At 52.6% G+C, this 14,824-nt stretch overlaps 6 protein-coding genes across 6 annotated transcripts; 5 read left to right on the top strand and 1 right to left on the bottom strand.

Annotated features, from left to right (window-relative positions):
* Positions 1–1,452: 1,452 nt before the first annotated feature.
* On the top strand, positions 1,453–2,292 carry PG986_013153 (uncharacterized protein; the record flags this gene model as incomplete). The annotated part of the gene is made up of 1 exon (XM_066849375.1): positions 1,453–2,292. One exon carries the CDS (start codon positions 1,453–1,455, stop codon positions 2,290–2,292), a length of 840 nt encoding a protein of 279 aa, XP_066693518.1.
* Positions 2,293–3,438: 1,146 nt separating this feature from the next.
* On the top strand, positions 3,439–3,975 carry PG986_013152 (Mitochondrial copper homeostasis protein; the record flags this gene model as incomplete). Its single annotated transcript, XM_066849374.1, has 4 exons — positions 3,439–3,539; positions 3,595–3,738; positions 3,835–3,862; positions 3,934–3,975. The coding sequence occupies 4 exons, from the start codon at positions 3,439–3,441 to the stop codon at positions 3,973–3,975; spliced, it is 315 nt and encodes a 104-aa protein (XP_066693517.1).
* A 749-nt stretch (positions 3,976–4,724) lies between these two features.
* On the top strand, positions 4,725–8,854 carry PG986_013151 (cytoskeleton organization protein; the record flags this gene model as incomplete). The annotated part of the gene is made up of 10 exons (XM_066849373.1): positions 4,725–4,868; positions 5,387–5,674; positions 5,733–5,813; positions 5,876–5,965; positions 6,026–6,534; positions 6,591–6,761; positions 6,810–6,882; positions 6,944–7,787; positions 7,839–7,957; positions 8,018–8,854. The coding sequence occupies 10 exons, from the start codon at positions 4,725–4,727 to the stop codon at positions 8,852–8,854; spliced, it is 3,156 nt and encodes a 1,051-aa protein (XP_066693516.1).
* An 869-nt stretch (positions 8,855–9,723) lies between these two features.
* Positions 9,724–10,406, bottom strand: PG986_013150 (uncharacterized protein; the record flags this gene model as incomplete). Its single annotated transcript, XM_066849372.1, has 2 exons — positions 9,724–10,044; positions 10,269–10,406. The coding sequence occupies 2 exons, from the start codon at positions 10,404–10,406 to the stop codon at positions 9,724–9,726; spliced, it is 459 nt and encodes a 152-aa protein (XP_066693515.1).
* Positions 10,407–11,420: 1,014 nt separating this feature from the next.
* On the top strand, positions 11,421–12,764 carry PG986_013149 (prenyltransferase and squalene oxidase; the record flags this gene model as incomplete). The annotated part of the gene is made up of 1 exon (XM_066849371.1): positions 11,421–12,764. The coding sequence occupies one exon, from the start codon at positions 11,421–11,423 to the stop codon at positions 12,762–12,764; it is 1,344 nt and encodes a 447-aa protein (XP_066693514.1).
* Positions 12,765–13,290: 526 nt separating this feature from the next.
* Positions 13,291–14,039, top strand: PG986_013148 (uncharacterized protein; the record flags this gene model as incomplete). The annotated part of the gene is made up of 2 exons (XM_066849370.1): positions 13,291–13,446; positions 13,503–14,039. The coding sequence occupies 2 exons, from the start codon at positions 13,291–13,293 to the stop codon at positions 14,037–14,039; spliced, it is 693 nt and encodes a 230-aa protein (XP_066693513.1).
* Positions 14,040–14,824: the final 785 nt, after the last annotated feature.

Genomic DNA, 14,824 nt, shown 5'->3' with positions numbered 1-14,824 from the left:
CCAACCAGCCACGACCGGGAGAGTTTCGGTCGGTGGCAGTTCAAGCCAAAAGGTCAGCGGAAGGATAGCAATCCGAGGCTGGCGCCCGTCTATTGATGGAGATCGATTCCTTTTTGGCATGCTGCTAGCCAATCCTAGTCAGGGCAGGCATGCATCGTGGCATCTAACATCTTGTCCTGGGGGAGCTAGCGTTGGTGTGTGAACGTAGTCTGGGATTTGGGCAGGAGACCGGGGTGAACTTAAGTACATAACCACTACCGACGAAACGCTCTAACCCAGGCCGCTGCTGATATTTCGGGCCTTTCGACACTCAGGAAGAGACTGGCAAACCTCACGGGTGTGGAGATATGTGATGTGTCGCTTCTGTAGAAGATGATTGCAAGCAGCGCAACTGGATACTGGCTGGCAGGCATACATATGTGTGGACCTCGTCTTGAATGAGAGATGATGCTTGCGATTGATATATAAATAGGTTAGGTTAGTCACTGCGCCCACCCGATGCAATGCGACAGTCCACTCACACTGGAGCTGGAATTGCTGTGTCATTCGCACGGGCTGCGGCACCGATCGATCTTTGGCTGGGACCCCGAACCAGAAAACCGACCTCATACCTTTTCTATGGGAAACATGAAGGATGCGCTTACTATGAATGCTGACATTTCCGACAGTCTGATGCAAAGGGTTAGGGACGACATGACAACCCGTTATGGTCTCTTCTCTGCATCTGCAGCCTGCAGCTAGCTTCCAAGCCCTGCGCTGCACATCTCGTATCTAATTTCGACGGACCCAGGCACCAACTATATATAATACTCACCTGCAATCGCTCAGGTAGCAGGACCCCAATACTGCAAATTTCCGTATGCCATACCTACATACAGGGAGATGATGACAGGAAAAAAAAAAAAAAAAAAAGCAGGGGGACGGTGAATTAACAAGCATCTCGAAGACGGGAACCAGCCAATGACTGGTTACACCTGGAATTGAAGCGCATAATCTGCTGGGTCTCGGTCTCGATCAACGGTAAGCACTTGCAAGGGTGAGATGCATATTGTGGCCGGGCTTGTTGCAGAAGAATCGAATCAGCGCTCTACAGGGCCCGCCCACAGCCCCATAACAAGCCCAACTGGGAGATGGAGAGATGGCACTTTGTCTGCAGGGAGGTGCTAAAGAATGAGATAGGATAGGACTTACAGGGCTGCGGCGGCCGACTAGTGATAGTAAGTAAGAACGGGCATGGAGAAAAACGAACGAAGCACTCTGGCTAAGGCGTTAGGCACCTTTTTTTCCCACTTTCCCCGTCTCTTGTTCATACCTACACACACTCCTTCACCATCTTTTTCGCTCTTGGCAAGTACGGAAGTCATACTATACTTACGTACCGACGACCGCATTCGCTCCTTCGAAACAGACGCCAAGTCAAGAGAGCGCACCTCGACAGAAAGGATAGGCGCCATGGCCTTTATACACGATGATCAACCCGGCTTGGAGGTGAAGCCGGCCATGCAGCCGGGCCTCGAAGTGGTACCCGAACCGGAGGCGCCCCAGGTCGTGTCAGGGCCGATGTCACAGAAACCATGGGACCAGCGGTCACCAAACTCGCTACCGTATCAGCAGCACCAACAGTACCAGCAGTACCAGGCCACTTCGCCAGTTCATGAGTACCATGACCAATCGCCATACTCGCAATACCCACCACAACCGCCGTCTAGCCACCCGGGGGCCATGTCGGACTGGAACGGGACCGTTGGCCCGTCGCCGCCCGAGAGGGCAGCGCGTGAACCGACCATCATGGGGATACGCAGGAAGAAGTTTTGGCTCATCGTCGGGCCCCTTATCGCCGTGTTCGTCATCGGCGTGGCGGTTGGCTTGGGCGTTGGCTTGGGATCACAACATGACAGCAATGACTCCCCAAGGTTCGTCAGGCACTCGAGAGACAATCTCCCACCTGAGTACATACTAACATACCACCCCCCGGATAGTGCGACACCATCGCCGTCGGTCGTCACGTCTATAGTATGCCCGGCCAACAATGGATCGTTCTACGAATCGAATGATAAAACCAAGCGCTTCCAGGTCGCCTGCAACCTCGACTACCACAGAGGAGGCGGGACGCAGGATATGGTCGATTTCCAGACGGCCACTTTCGAAGACTGTCTGAATGGGTGCGCGGCAAACGACGCTTGTGTAGGCGCCGGATGGGGTGTATACAACGGGGCTACAAGGTGCTGGCTGAAGTCGCACCTGGGATCCAACCAGATGGCGCCGAATTGGGTCTTCGGTGTGCGGCAATGAGAAGCGGACTGCTGAGCTTGAGAGATGGGAGGGATTCTCACATATATCTAATGGTCGATACATCTGATCTGATACCCGAATTTCCTGTACATACTTTGAAAGATATCTTCGCGGAGATAAAAGATTAACAAATGTCGAACAGACGATATTGCTCTACGAGGCGCGCCGGATGCGAAGCAATACCCAGGCTGGCGAGACCCTGAGGTTCGTATGTGCTGCGATTGCGTCGTCAAGCTACGCAGCCGTTCATGCGCCCGATCGCAAAACAAGGCTCGTGGAGCTGAACAATAACAACAGGCCTAACAGCGGCCATGCCGTCCGGGTAACGGGCCTGCAGCATGTAGCCAAGGGCCCAGAACGAAAAGACCAAGGGATCGCCCACACCATCGCCGTGGCCACCCGCCCCCAAGTCTGGGTAATGTGCAGTGGCAACTCAACAGATGCAGTCATGCATGCTTACGGTGGCATCCATGATTGGGCGCTTGCTCGTAACGTTCATTGCTGACAGATCCTATCTCCCAGCATGATATCATGGGTATGAGCCCGTTGGAAGGCCAGATTTAACGGATGCTGTCGGGTGGAAATGACCAAAATGCTTACTAGATGGCACGCACTTCGATGATGTCAATAGGAAGCGCACCCGGGCCCCTGTTGATGGGGAATAGGATAAAGTAGGATCCTATTCCTCGACGATGCATACACTAGGCAGCATCACTGTATACGTCAGCAATGTTTGGGCATATGCGCATTGTCTTCATATTCCGAGGAAATCATGCTGGAGACCGTCGCATGCCACTAGCATCGCATGCCCTTGGGTGGCTCACGAATTGAGAATTATCGTAGCATCCATCATCACATCATTGGAAGTGAAAATGAATGATGAGTGTTGACATATTGTTTTCGGGATGGAACGGCTCCAATACAGTGAATACACGCTGCGGGCGTCTAAGTCCACTAAATAAATGAGCCTCGGTCGGCACATTAATGTTGCGACCAGCCGATGACGCTTGGGTAGTTGTACCTAGCACCCAGGATAGCAGGGGTTCAGCGCAAACCGTCTAGAGCTTCCTCCGATTCGTAACGACTCCCCTTCCAGTGCAACAACACGTCAATAGCACTGTCGCGCATCGCAAGGGCCAATTCAAGATGTCAACCGAAGGCGAACCCGTGAAGGGTAGCAAGGCCAGCCAGGGAGCCAAGGACGGCAAGGACCCTTGGAGCAAGGAGAACAAGAACAAGTTCCAGAAGTGAGCCTCCAATTCTTTTTTTCCCCTTTTTCTTCGCATTGCCGTTCCCTCGCAGCTCCAAGGCCTTTCTAACCCGCTTCTCCCGCCACAGCAAGTCCAGAAGCGAATACTTCGATCCCTGCCAAGAAGCCGCCGAACGAAGCATACGATGTCTTAACCGAAACGGAGGCGACCGGAAGATGTGTTCAGACTATTTCGAGTGAGTCTCGGGAGCTACGGGCTGAGGCGCAATGCATTCCCGCTCTCCCTTGGGCCCCAGATCGAACATGAAAATCGGAGACTAACGGCGGGACAGGGCCTACCGAAACTGCAAGAAGGAATGGGTGAGTTACGAGATCATGAGAATACATGATAATCCTCTGCTTGAGGGCATCGCAGGCTGACAAACCCCCAGACTGAGAGGCGAAAGAAAGAAAAGACCGGCATCTTCTGGTAGTCATCATCATGCACCAAGACACGCCCAGTGGGCGGGCCGCCGATATTGCCATGACGAAAGCAATCCAGTCTTCTAAAGTCACTAAAAACAGCCCTGGCTATGGCCTCACAGCCAGTTGTAGAATATTGTACATGCAGAAATAATGAATCACGAGAGCGCACTACCGATGCGATCATCCAATACTGTTTCGATATCGAGTCCAATTCATCAGAAAGATGCATTTAGATACTCTCTACTTGCCTACAAACTCCAGTCGGTAGCCGGTGTCCAGCTGTAGACCTGGTCACCGCCTACCAAGTGCGGCTGGCTTAAAGGTGTACAACCGATATATGGGCCGGCCAGCTGAACTCCGCCCATCGCTCATTATAGTTCAACCTACGGCCGCCCTGCAGGGGGTTAACAACGGGTGGCAGAAAGAGAATAACCCCACCAAATGTGTCGAGGGGCAGGTCCATGTGGCCGCACAGCTGTAAACATGCGATAGGCACGAAGTAGCAGAGATTCTAGAAGAATGAGACGCTGTAGAAAACTCACGATGCGCCGATGAGAAGCCTCGCCGATATTTTCAAGCTTCGGCCACCTCGTAAACTGATTTTTATCTCATTTGTGTGTGTGTGACTCGACGACCTGGTTTTGAATTTTCCACTTGCCATGAACCCCCACCGAGGTTCTTGTCAAACCCCGTCTCACCCAACAACATCATCACCACACCTGGCGGCGTCCAACATTCCGCAACACCGCCGCCCATCATGAATGGCTACAGGGCCCATCGGCCTACGCTTCGGGATGACTGCGGCATGCAGCTCCAACGTGCTTGGCAAGATGGACTGTGGGCCAATATCATCAACATGGCCAGGTCAAAGGCAAAGACCAGCAAGGATTCCTACTTCGAGGTAAGCTATATCTGCTTTGTTTATTTCCCCCTCATCTACCGACGTCATTTTCAACACACTGGAAAACCATGTGTTTGCTGGTTCACCTCTGGTGAGGTATGCATGCGAGTCTTGCAGGCTTTGCAGGTCTCAAAAGGACTCTTGTGTTAGTCGCCGAGACTCTGCGTAGACTTTGGTTAGAAAGCTGCATGGTCGCGGTACAGCTCTCGTACATTACCACATGATACCCCCCTCAACCATCCACCAGAATCCACTTCATTTCAAGGCTGCCTCAGAGTGCTGTGGTCTGCTTGCTAGACGTGTACTGTGAAGCAGTATTCCATTCGGACTTGCACCATGGGCGACCTCGAGGGCTCTCAGATCACGACAGTCATGAGATGTGGATTGACCTCCCGGCGTACAATGGACTGCCTGGTACATGTTCAAAAACGACGATCGTCTTACCTTCGCTGTTTTGTTTTCACTTCGAGAGGGTGGGATTCATCAGTGCTGGTAACCAACCTGCTGACTGGGTATAGGCCCTGGAACTTGCTGCTCGCTCACAACTAGACACGCCCCTTGACCGACAGGCTGCCTGGCAAGCTGTTGACAAGATCATCAACGACAAAGTGGTTGTCAAAGACCCTGCAACCGCAGACCTGTACGACTGGGCGCTCGTCAGCACTGGCATGACCAGTGACCAGTATCCTAAGTACATCGGTGCGATGCGCGTTAATGTGGTCAAGGCAAACCCGAAAGCAAAGGAAATCGCAAAGACGAGCTTCTTTTCCTGCGTTGCTAACTCTGATTGGGAGCATGCTCAACAGGTATGATTCCGATTATTATAGCCTCTCTTTCACCCCTTTCGACTAACTCCCCTGGCAGATTGCTGCCGTCATGGACAAGAGCTTCCCAGCTGAGCGAAGCTTCCACTTCCGCAACGTGATTACTACTTATATCTACGCAGTAAGGATACAACTCGGCCAATTGTTCACTCGCGTGCTACTTCTTACTTACATTGGGCATAGGCTTCGCTCGATGACAATGATGTCAAGAAATCCATGTTCCGAACTTTGGCTTTGCGGCAAATCGAGAAAGCCAAAACTTCCCGCCCTCAGGTACTTGAAGGATCACATTTTGAGAGTGCCCGGATAGTATGCTAATATACCATAACATAGGAGTCTAGCTCTGAGCCTTTGCCGCCTCGTGTCATCGCGACCCAAGACGAGATGTTGCTCTGGCTCAACATGGTCATAAAGGAGACAAAGGGAGATGACCTAGTCAAGTGCCTTACAGATCCCAGTTACAATGCTCTCAGTGCCCTCAAAGATGGATTTGAGACCGTTTGCTCCACAATGATGGATCAGCTGAAGGAGCTGGGCGCCTGGGATGAGTTCTATACCATCTGTAAGACAATCTTCGAGAATGGCGTTGCATTCTGGCTTGTGGAAGATCATGAAGCCAAAGAAAAGGCCAAACGGGACGCACAGCCAAAGCAAGAGAAATCACTCGAACAGAAAGCAGCGGAACTGATGGCGGCTATGGACCGCCTGAACATCACGTCGCCTCAAGATCTTCTCAAGGCCAAACGGGCAGCTGAGTCTATCGCCACACGTACCATTGTTAAGGACTGGAAAATGTGGGAGAATTTCATCATTGCTGCGAGCAAGCAACCGAACGCCAGAAAGTGAGTAACACTAATGTTTCATGTTTCCCCTAAAAGCCATACTAAACTCGTCATAGGGCCCTGGAGGAGGTGGAGGGGTTCTTAACGACAATAACCGAATTTGGCGCTCAGCATCCCATCTACCGCACTCAACTGGACATGGCAAAACTGATTATCGCCTTCGAGACGCCCAGCGAGCCAGAGAATGACATTACGAACCTATCAGCCCGTGTTGATGGTCTCATGAGGTACATTGAGTCGCATTACCGTGACATGAGCTGCTTTGATAATCTCAGGCGCTTCTTCGGTTTGCTTTCTACCGACGAGGTCACGTCTCTGGTGAGCCGTTTGCCCAGTTTGTATTCACAGGTAAGTCTGGTGGCTGATTTGAAATTCATAGTCGGGGACAACTCAAAGCTGACCAAATCAGTCCGAAGAGTCGCAGTTCCGGAAGATCATGTTGCAGACTTTCCACCTTCGATTGCGGTATTTCTTCACCACTTCCTCGAAGTGTTACAAACCGTCTTCAACCTACCGCGGCGCTACTTGTGGGATCTGTCATTCCGACTCCGTTCCCGAAAGGTGCGATCCTTGTTTGAAGGAAATCGCGAAAGAGTGCATTTGGACTTGGAAAGCGGGCCTGGAGAATGAAGCCCTCCTGGAGCAGCTGAAAGGCGTAGGCGCCAGCCCTTATACGGACTTGACGATCATTGGATCAGTGTGCTTGCTGAAGCTCGCTGGACTTGATGGTCTTTGGGGGCGCCACGACAATTCTCCCTTGGCGTGGGCCGATGGCAAGCGCGTGATGCAGGCGATCCTCTGGATGGATACGCAGCACCATTCGCAGTCTATCAAGCGACAGGACCTTTCTGTCTTACTTGTCAAGCTGTATGTCCTCATTGGAGCAGCATCGCATGCCAAACCTATCTGGGACTCCCTTGAAGTCAAGAACGTGACGCTCAACTGCCTGGGGCCCCTTTTTGCAGATCGCCTTGGCACCATGGCTCCTGGACTTTGGCAAAATCATGTCCACGGTAACACGCCTACATCGCAGTACTTGTATTATTACAGAAGTGCGATCAACAAAAACATTCCCAATAGCCTGCGCTTGTCTTTCGACAACGGCAGCTATGCAAGTATCTTAGGCAATCTTGCTACCAAAGCGAAGCACAAGCAGAGCTGTACCTTGGTAATGGCTCTGGCCGACCATTACAGAGGAATCAGATCGGTTGATGGCGAAGTCATGCAGGGAACCTGGCAGGACGAGCTTGCTCGTAAGTACACTTGTTTCATTCGCGAAAGGCAAATCCACTAATTGTGATTAGAGCACATCAAGCCGGGCATGCGCCTTTATGATACTACGGACTATGGCCCCTTCCCTAACATCGAGGCAAACCCGGTTCGCCCTATTCAAGACTTCCTTAGTATCGGCCCTGGTCTATCGGTATGTTGCACGAGCCCGAGATCAAGCCCGGCTATTCCTGACAACTAACCCGGCCAATAGGAGGATCGAGCCCACCTGTCGCTCCTTTCGGAGCGATTCCTCAGTCTCATCGCATACAAAGAGCCGAAAGACTACAGGCCCGGCAATGCGGCTCTGGCTAAGGACCGTGACCGTAACGTCGTAACCCCGGCTTGCCAAGATATGGCGGAGTGGATGGCCACGCTCTTGAATGGAGCTGACATTCGGGATAAGCTGACTCTCCCGGAAGTCGAGTACTACAGCGTGGTACAAGCATTAGCTACCTACGTCGGCCTGTCCTTGACGGCTTCAAAGGGTGATGGGCTTGACAGATTTGTGGAGTCTATCCGCTGCCAACTCATCAACCAGGTCACACGACTCACGGAGCGCAGAAAGACGGCCTCGGAAGCAGACGTCACCAGAGTCGATGTATTACATGACGTCTCTGCGTTGCACGCTAATGGAATGCTGCGCGAGTCTGCACTGGCGACTGTACATACGATCCGCTACCTCGAGCGTGCACGTGGCGCCGATCCCAAGAGCCCGATGCCCAAGTGGATGAAAGAACATCTCAGCGTCTTGCGAGAGGCTGCCTCGACTGCCAACCGCCGCCTGAAGGAGTATATTGAGAGACTCTCGACGACGGTCAACCCGGCTGGCTGGGCCGACCGGATCGCCGAGTGGGCCTTTGGCGACCTGGCCAACGGCTCCCGCGCCGTCTCTGACGACGCCGACGAGACGTACGAGAACAGCGATACCGACATGCTGTTATACAAGGCCATCGGCCCCAAGCGCAACTTCACGATGGCGATCGACCTTATTGTGCATTCGTGGGCGGAGGCCGCCCGGGGTTGGAGCAAAGTCAAGCTCGTTGAATAAATGCCAATGCGATGACCGCCTTGGTTCTTGTTGCCGCTCTGCTCCCTGCTTGGGGTGGACTAGCTGAGCTGGTTGCTGTGGTGCTCTCGAAAACGGTCGAATATTCAAGCGTATCCAAGGGATTGCAAGGGGTTCAAAGCGTAATGGTCAACAGACTGCTGCGCTCGAACCATGGCGGTCTTGACTTGCTGTGAACCGGAGATTGGAATGACAATATATAGGGTCTCCCAAGAGATGTCTCCAGCTCGTCCAATTCTTGCAAACTGTTCAAGATGACAGCAAGGATGTCTTTTACATACTCAGGCTAGTCCGAACCTGTCCCATCTCCGGGGCGAGGTTTGCAGCTACTTGTACTAGATATCCCAAAAACAATCCAGAAAAGGAAGCAGAAAAGAACAAAAATAAGATAGCCACCCATGGTGAAAGCCATGCAAATCAAGATGATTGACTGAATGTAAGACCAGGGGTACTGTGATCCTATTCGCACCAAATCCAAGATGTCGGCATATGACAAAACAAAAAGGGGCATCATCCGTTTGCCACCCTTAGCAGCGGCCCATCATTGCACTTCCATCTCCTGCGATGCTCCTGTATATTCCCAAGTCAAGAACATCACTCATCCAACACTAGGTACTTCCTGAAAAGCTCAACTGAAATGGCGCCTCTGTGCTCTCGCTTTTCTCGATATATCCCAGGTCGTATTCATGCACTCTAATCCATTCCACTGTTCTCCGTTTGTACCAGCCGCAAATGATGTTCAATTCTAGCTACAGATCTAGATCTTACTCAGACCACCTCCTTTCTTAATCACCCGCGAATTGGATTTCCTCTTCCTTTATGATTCGGTGTGACCCCGTCTCTCTCTTCTTCTACATGTGACGGTCGCCCCCGGAGCTGTTGCGCCTCCGCTTCTTGACCTGGAGCGCGCGGGCCTCCTCGCGCAGGGTGACCCAGACCCAGAACCAGCTGAGCATCTCCATGAAAGCCAAGGTGAAGACGACGCGGTTGCGCAGGCCGTCCCAACCGCCGCCGCTGCCCGTGCCGGCCACGGCGACGGGCCGCGACATGATGACGCTCGCGCCGGGGCGCCGGGTGCCCGTGGGCGTGGTGAACCAGGTCGTCGCGAGGACGACGGCGAAGAAGAGGAAGCGCAGGGGCGCTTGGGCGCCCCAGTGGTGGACTAGCCAGATCTCTTCGGACAGGGAGAGCGAGAGGATGTCGGAGAGGCCGACGAGGAGGAGGATCATGGCCAGGAGGGAGGTTACGGGGGGTGGGGAGGTTGAATTTGGTCGTCATGGGCTAGATGGAGTGAAACGCACGTTCGGGTCAGCGATCGGGCTTGCTGGAGGGAGGGAAAAGGGGGCAGGCAGGCTGAACCGGCGGGCTGGGAAGAGGGAGTTGGGGGCGCGCTTACCATGCCCATGGCTTCACCCAGCATGTAGACCAGGGCTTGGTCTGCGATGGTCTCCGGGTTGGTGAAGAAGAAGTAGGCCAGGGTGACGTGGAAGAGCGACAGCGAGGTCAGGATCGTCTTGGCGGATATGAGCGCCATGGTTGCGGTATTCCGGTTGTTCTCGGGACGCGCAGATTATGGCAGGTAACTATCGTCGTGAGAGTGATCGTGATCGTGGGGGTGCACCCGTCTCCGTCTGAGGTGGTGAAGAGGGTTGTTGATGATGATGGGAAGAGTTGTGGTTCATCGGTCAGCGCAATCTAGGTTGGGCGTATAGATGGTGTAGTGTGTGAGTATACGTGGACGCCTGTCCGTGGATGGCGTCGACAGGAAGGATTGACTGGTTGTTGCCTTCTGGGCAGTGCTGGGTTGGCCGTGTCTCAAAAATATTGATGGATACGTATGTCCATCGCGAGCCCTTCCTTGCAGGCTCAGCTTGGGCGTTGGCGCTGTTCCAGTTTTTGGGGGGCCTGCATTAGCTGATCGTTGCGCTATGATGATGAGTTGCTTCAGCTCAACCTTGCTTATCGTTTATCGCGGGTAGCGGGAGAGCTAGAAGCCTGAATGCTAAGCTTCTAGCATGGTCCCTCCAAGTTGAAGCTTGGCCGTGATACTTCCAATGTACCTACCCATCCTCCACTCCAATACCTGTCCTGACCATACGCAGCTATTTTTATCGCCTTCAGTTGTGTCAAACTTCTAAAATTAGCTGGAATTCAAGCAGGAATAAGGCATCATGGCCTTTCCTGATTTGTCTTTTTATCATGATCCTACTTCCATCTAATACTCCCCGGTCTGGCACGGAAAGCTACGTGAGAAGGGTGGAAGGGTACTTGATGTAGATGATATTGTGTACTGCGGGGTCCTTCCTTCAAAGTCCAACGCAATGGCTGCTGCCGAAGAGCTGAAGTTCATCTGAGCCCAAAAGGTGGGGGTTTCGCAAACAATTGACTTCCAGCGATCGGTTGCTGCTACTCGAGGAAACAACAAAGACATTCGCGAACCGAGTCGTGTTAGGACCAGAACCTGCTGAAGTCTAGATTGCCCCCCGGCCATGCTCTGAGCGAAACTTACCTCTTCCTCCTCTTGTTGTACGACCTCGTCCTGCCCAAAATGGAGCTCCAGAAAGCAAGACACGTGCAGTATTTCCAGCGCTGTTACACCACAGTCCTGCCATCCGTCTACACGACTATGGACAGCAACCGCCTGCTGCTAGGCTACTTCACCCTCGCCGGGCTCGACCTTCTTTCTTCGCCTTCTTCCGCCTCAGCGTCAGCCAAGGACGACAGCGCATCCGTAGCTTCCAAGTCTCTGGTACCCGCCGCGGATCGGCAACGACTGCGCGACTGGGTCCTTGCGCAACAACACCGGAATGGGGGCTTCTGCGGCAGCCCCGGCCATGTCCAGCCCGATACTGTAAAGAGAGGTTGGAACGAAGCAGTGTCTTACCCGGCGGTGAACGACACCGAGAACGTGAGCCTACCCGGAACATACTTTGCCCTGCTCACCTTGGGGCTACTGGCCAATGAGGAAGAAACCAGCGTCCCAACAGCGTTTCGGGGCGTGAACAGGATAGGAACGTTACGATGGATCAAGCGACTACAAAGACCGGACGGCAGCTTCGGCGAGGTCGTCAATGCGGACGGCTCCATCTCTGGCGGTCGGGATATGCGATACTGCTATATGGCCGCGACAATACGATGGGTATTACGCGGCAACGAAGTGGGAAAGGACTTGGACATTGATGTCGATGGCATGGTGCGGCACATCCGAAAGAGCCAGGCTTACGACGGAGGATTTGCTGAGAGCCACATGGGCGAGAGCCAGGCAGGCTATGCCTACTGCGCCGTTGCCGCGCTATCCATATTAGACCTTACAGCAGCAAATGCGGACGAGCCAAATCGCTATCTGAAGGCCGGAATACCCAACATAGCCGCCATGGTCCGCTGGCTCGTATCTCGACAGATTGTCTTCACGGACAACGATGAAAGTGATAGCGAAGAAGAAGTGGGGGAGGAGCAAGGCAACATCATTACGGTGCCGACCTCGGAAATGGCATCGTTGAATGTCACGGGCACGGTGCTGGGCGGGTTCAACGGCCGACCGAACAAGGTTGCAGATACATGCTACGCCTGGTGGGTAGCCGGTGCCCTGCATGTATTGAACGATGCTCTACCTGAAGCCGCAAGTTTGGACGGAGCGTCTGGCCGTGAGTTCCTGCTGCAGAAGACGCAGAATGCCTACGGTGGCTTCGGGAAAGATGCAGGGTCCCCGCCAGACCTGTTCCACTCGTATCTAGGACTAGCAGCCCTCGCTACGATGGCTGGGGACAAGACTGAAGAGGGTTTAGGCCAGTTCGATGTGCGACTCTGCATTGGAAAGGAGGCGGCCTCCAGGTTAGACAGGGCAAGGCAATTCTGGGCTCCAGCATCGACAAATGACACAATAGACGCCTAGAATAGAACCAAGAGAAAATATATGTTAAGGGGGCGGCGTGTTCTTCCCAGGTTACATCCATGGAAACTAGCTCAAGGCGTCCATGGACTGGATAAGCTTTGCCAACGGAGACGCCTCGTTAGATGCGACAGAGGCTGGGTGCACAAGCATACATGGATTCGGACCTTTATTCAGCTATGGCGACCACTTGGTTGTCTTCACGTCCTGCACTTTCTGTTCCGACATGAGGGCTAGGCGTTGCCAATCATAAGCGGGACACCATGACCGAAGCCTCGTGGAAGATGGATTAGAGTTAAGGGGGTAATGGTAGGTTTTCATATCCAAGGGAGACTATGCCCGGCACATCTACGATCTATCTCCGTTGTGCCTTCGTTTTCCAGGTTCTTAGAAGAAATAATAAGTCCTCCCCGAGAATCCGACCTTGTGAGATAAGATTGACATTCCTAACCAGAAACAATCCCCTGAGACACTGTGTATCCAACACGACCATCATGTCATCGCTATTTCCCTACTTCCCTCGGCCGAGATGGACTTCGCCAAGAAGGCCCTGGGCTGGTTCGACATGCCTGGCGAAATAAGGAACAAGATATACCGAGACTTATTCATTCGCCTCAACACATTCGAGATTGTCGGCACTGGGCTCGTCGGAAACCGCCTCTACCCTCTACTTGTTGGGCTAAAGGTGACAAAGGCCTCTCTGTCTCGCTGCTTCGGACAAACAAACGCATCTACGCAGAGGCAGTCGGCATTCTCTACGGGGCAAACACCTTTCCGTTCCCCTGCCCCCCGGAATACCTCCAGGGCTTCTTCGAGACCATCAACAAGGCCAACGCGAGGCTTATGACTCGTGTTGTCTTCCCAGCGGAACACGCGGCGAGCTACTTCGCCTCTCCCCGCATCGGGCCAGAGCACCCCATCTTCATCCTCGTGAAGCGCTGCCAAGGGCTGAGGGAGCTCGTCTTCGACACCATCATCACCCATCAGCCCTGGCGCAAAGACAGAGTGCCGAACTGGAACCCTTACACTCCCCGACACTGGCCTATTTTGTTCAGGCACCTTGAGGCGATTTCTACGCTGGAAAGAACAGTTGTGCGGATTTCCCATATAGACTATCGGATCTATAAGAGTATGTACCAAAGGATTTCCTGGAATGGCCAAGAAGTGGTGCACGAACCCATACCTCAACTCGGAACGGGCCTGGCCAAGCTTTTGAGTGCGATGCATCTGTATACTGAGTATATGGAGGAGAAGAACTGGGCCTGGGAGATGTACTAGCCGAAGCTGAGCCGGAGCCGGAGCCACCCCTTTTTCAGAGAATGGCCAACAAAAGAGCATTGGATGAATTGGTTGGAAATCACATTTGATACTACCAAGAGCGCTGTAAAGTATCGATTCATACTTACTTTAAGTATAATTTATTAACTAATGTTGCGAAATACTTAGTTAATACCTTCAGATGGCCAGACGAGAAAAAAAAAACCCTTTTAAGCCCTTAGTGTTATAAGGATGGCTAATCAATCAAAGCGAATTTACGAAAACATCCATGTGCTCTTAACATCTAACCTGTCCAACTTTTAGTGATCTGCATCGTAGTGAAAGAATATTGCTGTCGTTTTTGGATACATGTGCCAGCAGCACCATCATCACGATGGGGCTCAGATGCGTGGCCAGCGAGAATGGTAGGGTATCATCGAGGAGAAAGAAGACGGCGGAGATCTTCCAACTTTTGAGTTACACTCCTTTTCCTGTAGGTCGTTTACGGCAATGGTGAGTGCCAGCTTTTGATACACGCAGATAGCTGGAGAATGACTACAGGATGGGCGGTTATGTCAAACGTCTAATGTGCCTCGCCGACTATCTCATCCATGATCTAGCCCATGATTCACCATGGATTAACATGATCAAAGACACGTCCAACAGAACGGTAAATGTTATACAGAGCCATAACAAGAAGTACAGTTACTCGTCTAATAATGGTAGAGCACCACGGTCCTATAAAACTTAAACAGAGATAAATGTAATGTCAAATTGTTATAAGCTGGACAATGAAATCTGCACCC

The sequence above is a fragment of the Apiospora aurea genome, assembly GCF_038362705.1.
Source record: "Apiospora aurea strain CBS 24483 chromosome Unknown utg000009l_segment0_segment0, whole genome shotgun sequence".
In the NCBI taxonomy this organism is placed as follows: domain Eukaryota; kingdom Fungi; phylum Ascomycota; class Sordariomycetes; order Amphisphaeriales; family Apiosporaceae; genus Apiospora; species Apiospora aurea.
The sequence above is the reverse complement of the archived record's forward strand: the minus strand, read 5'-3'. Positions and strand labels throughout refer to the sequence as shown.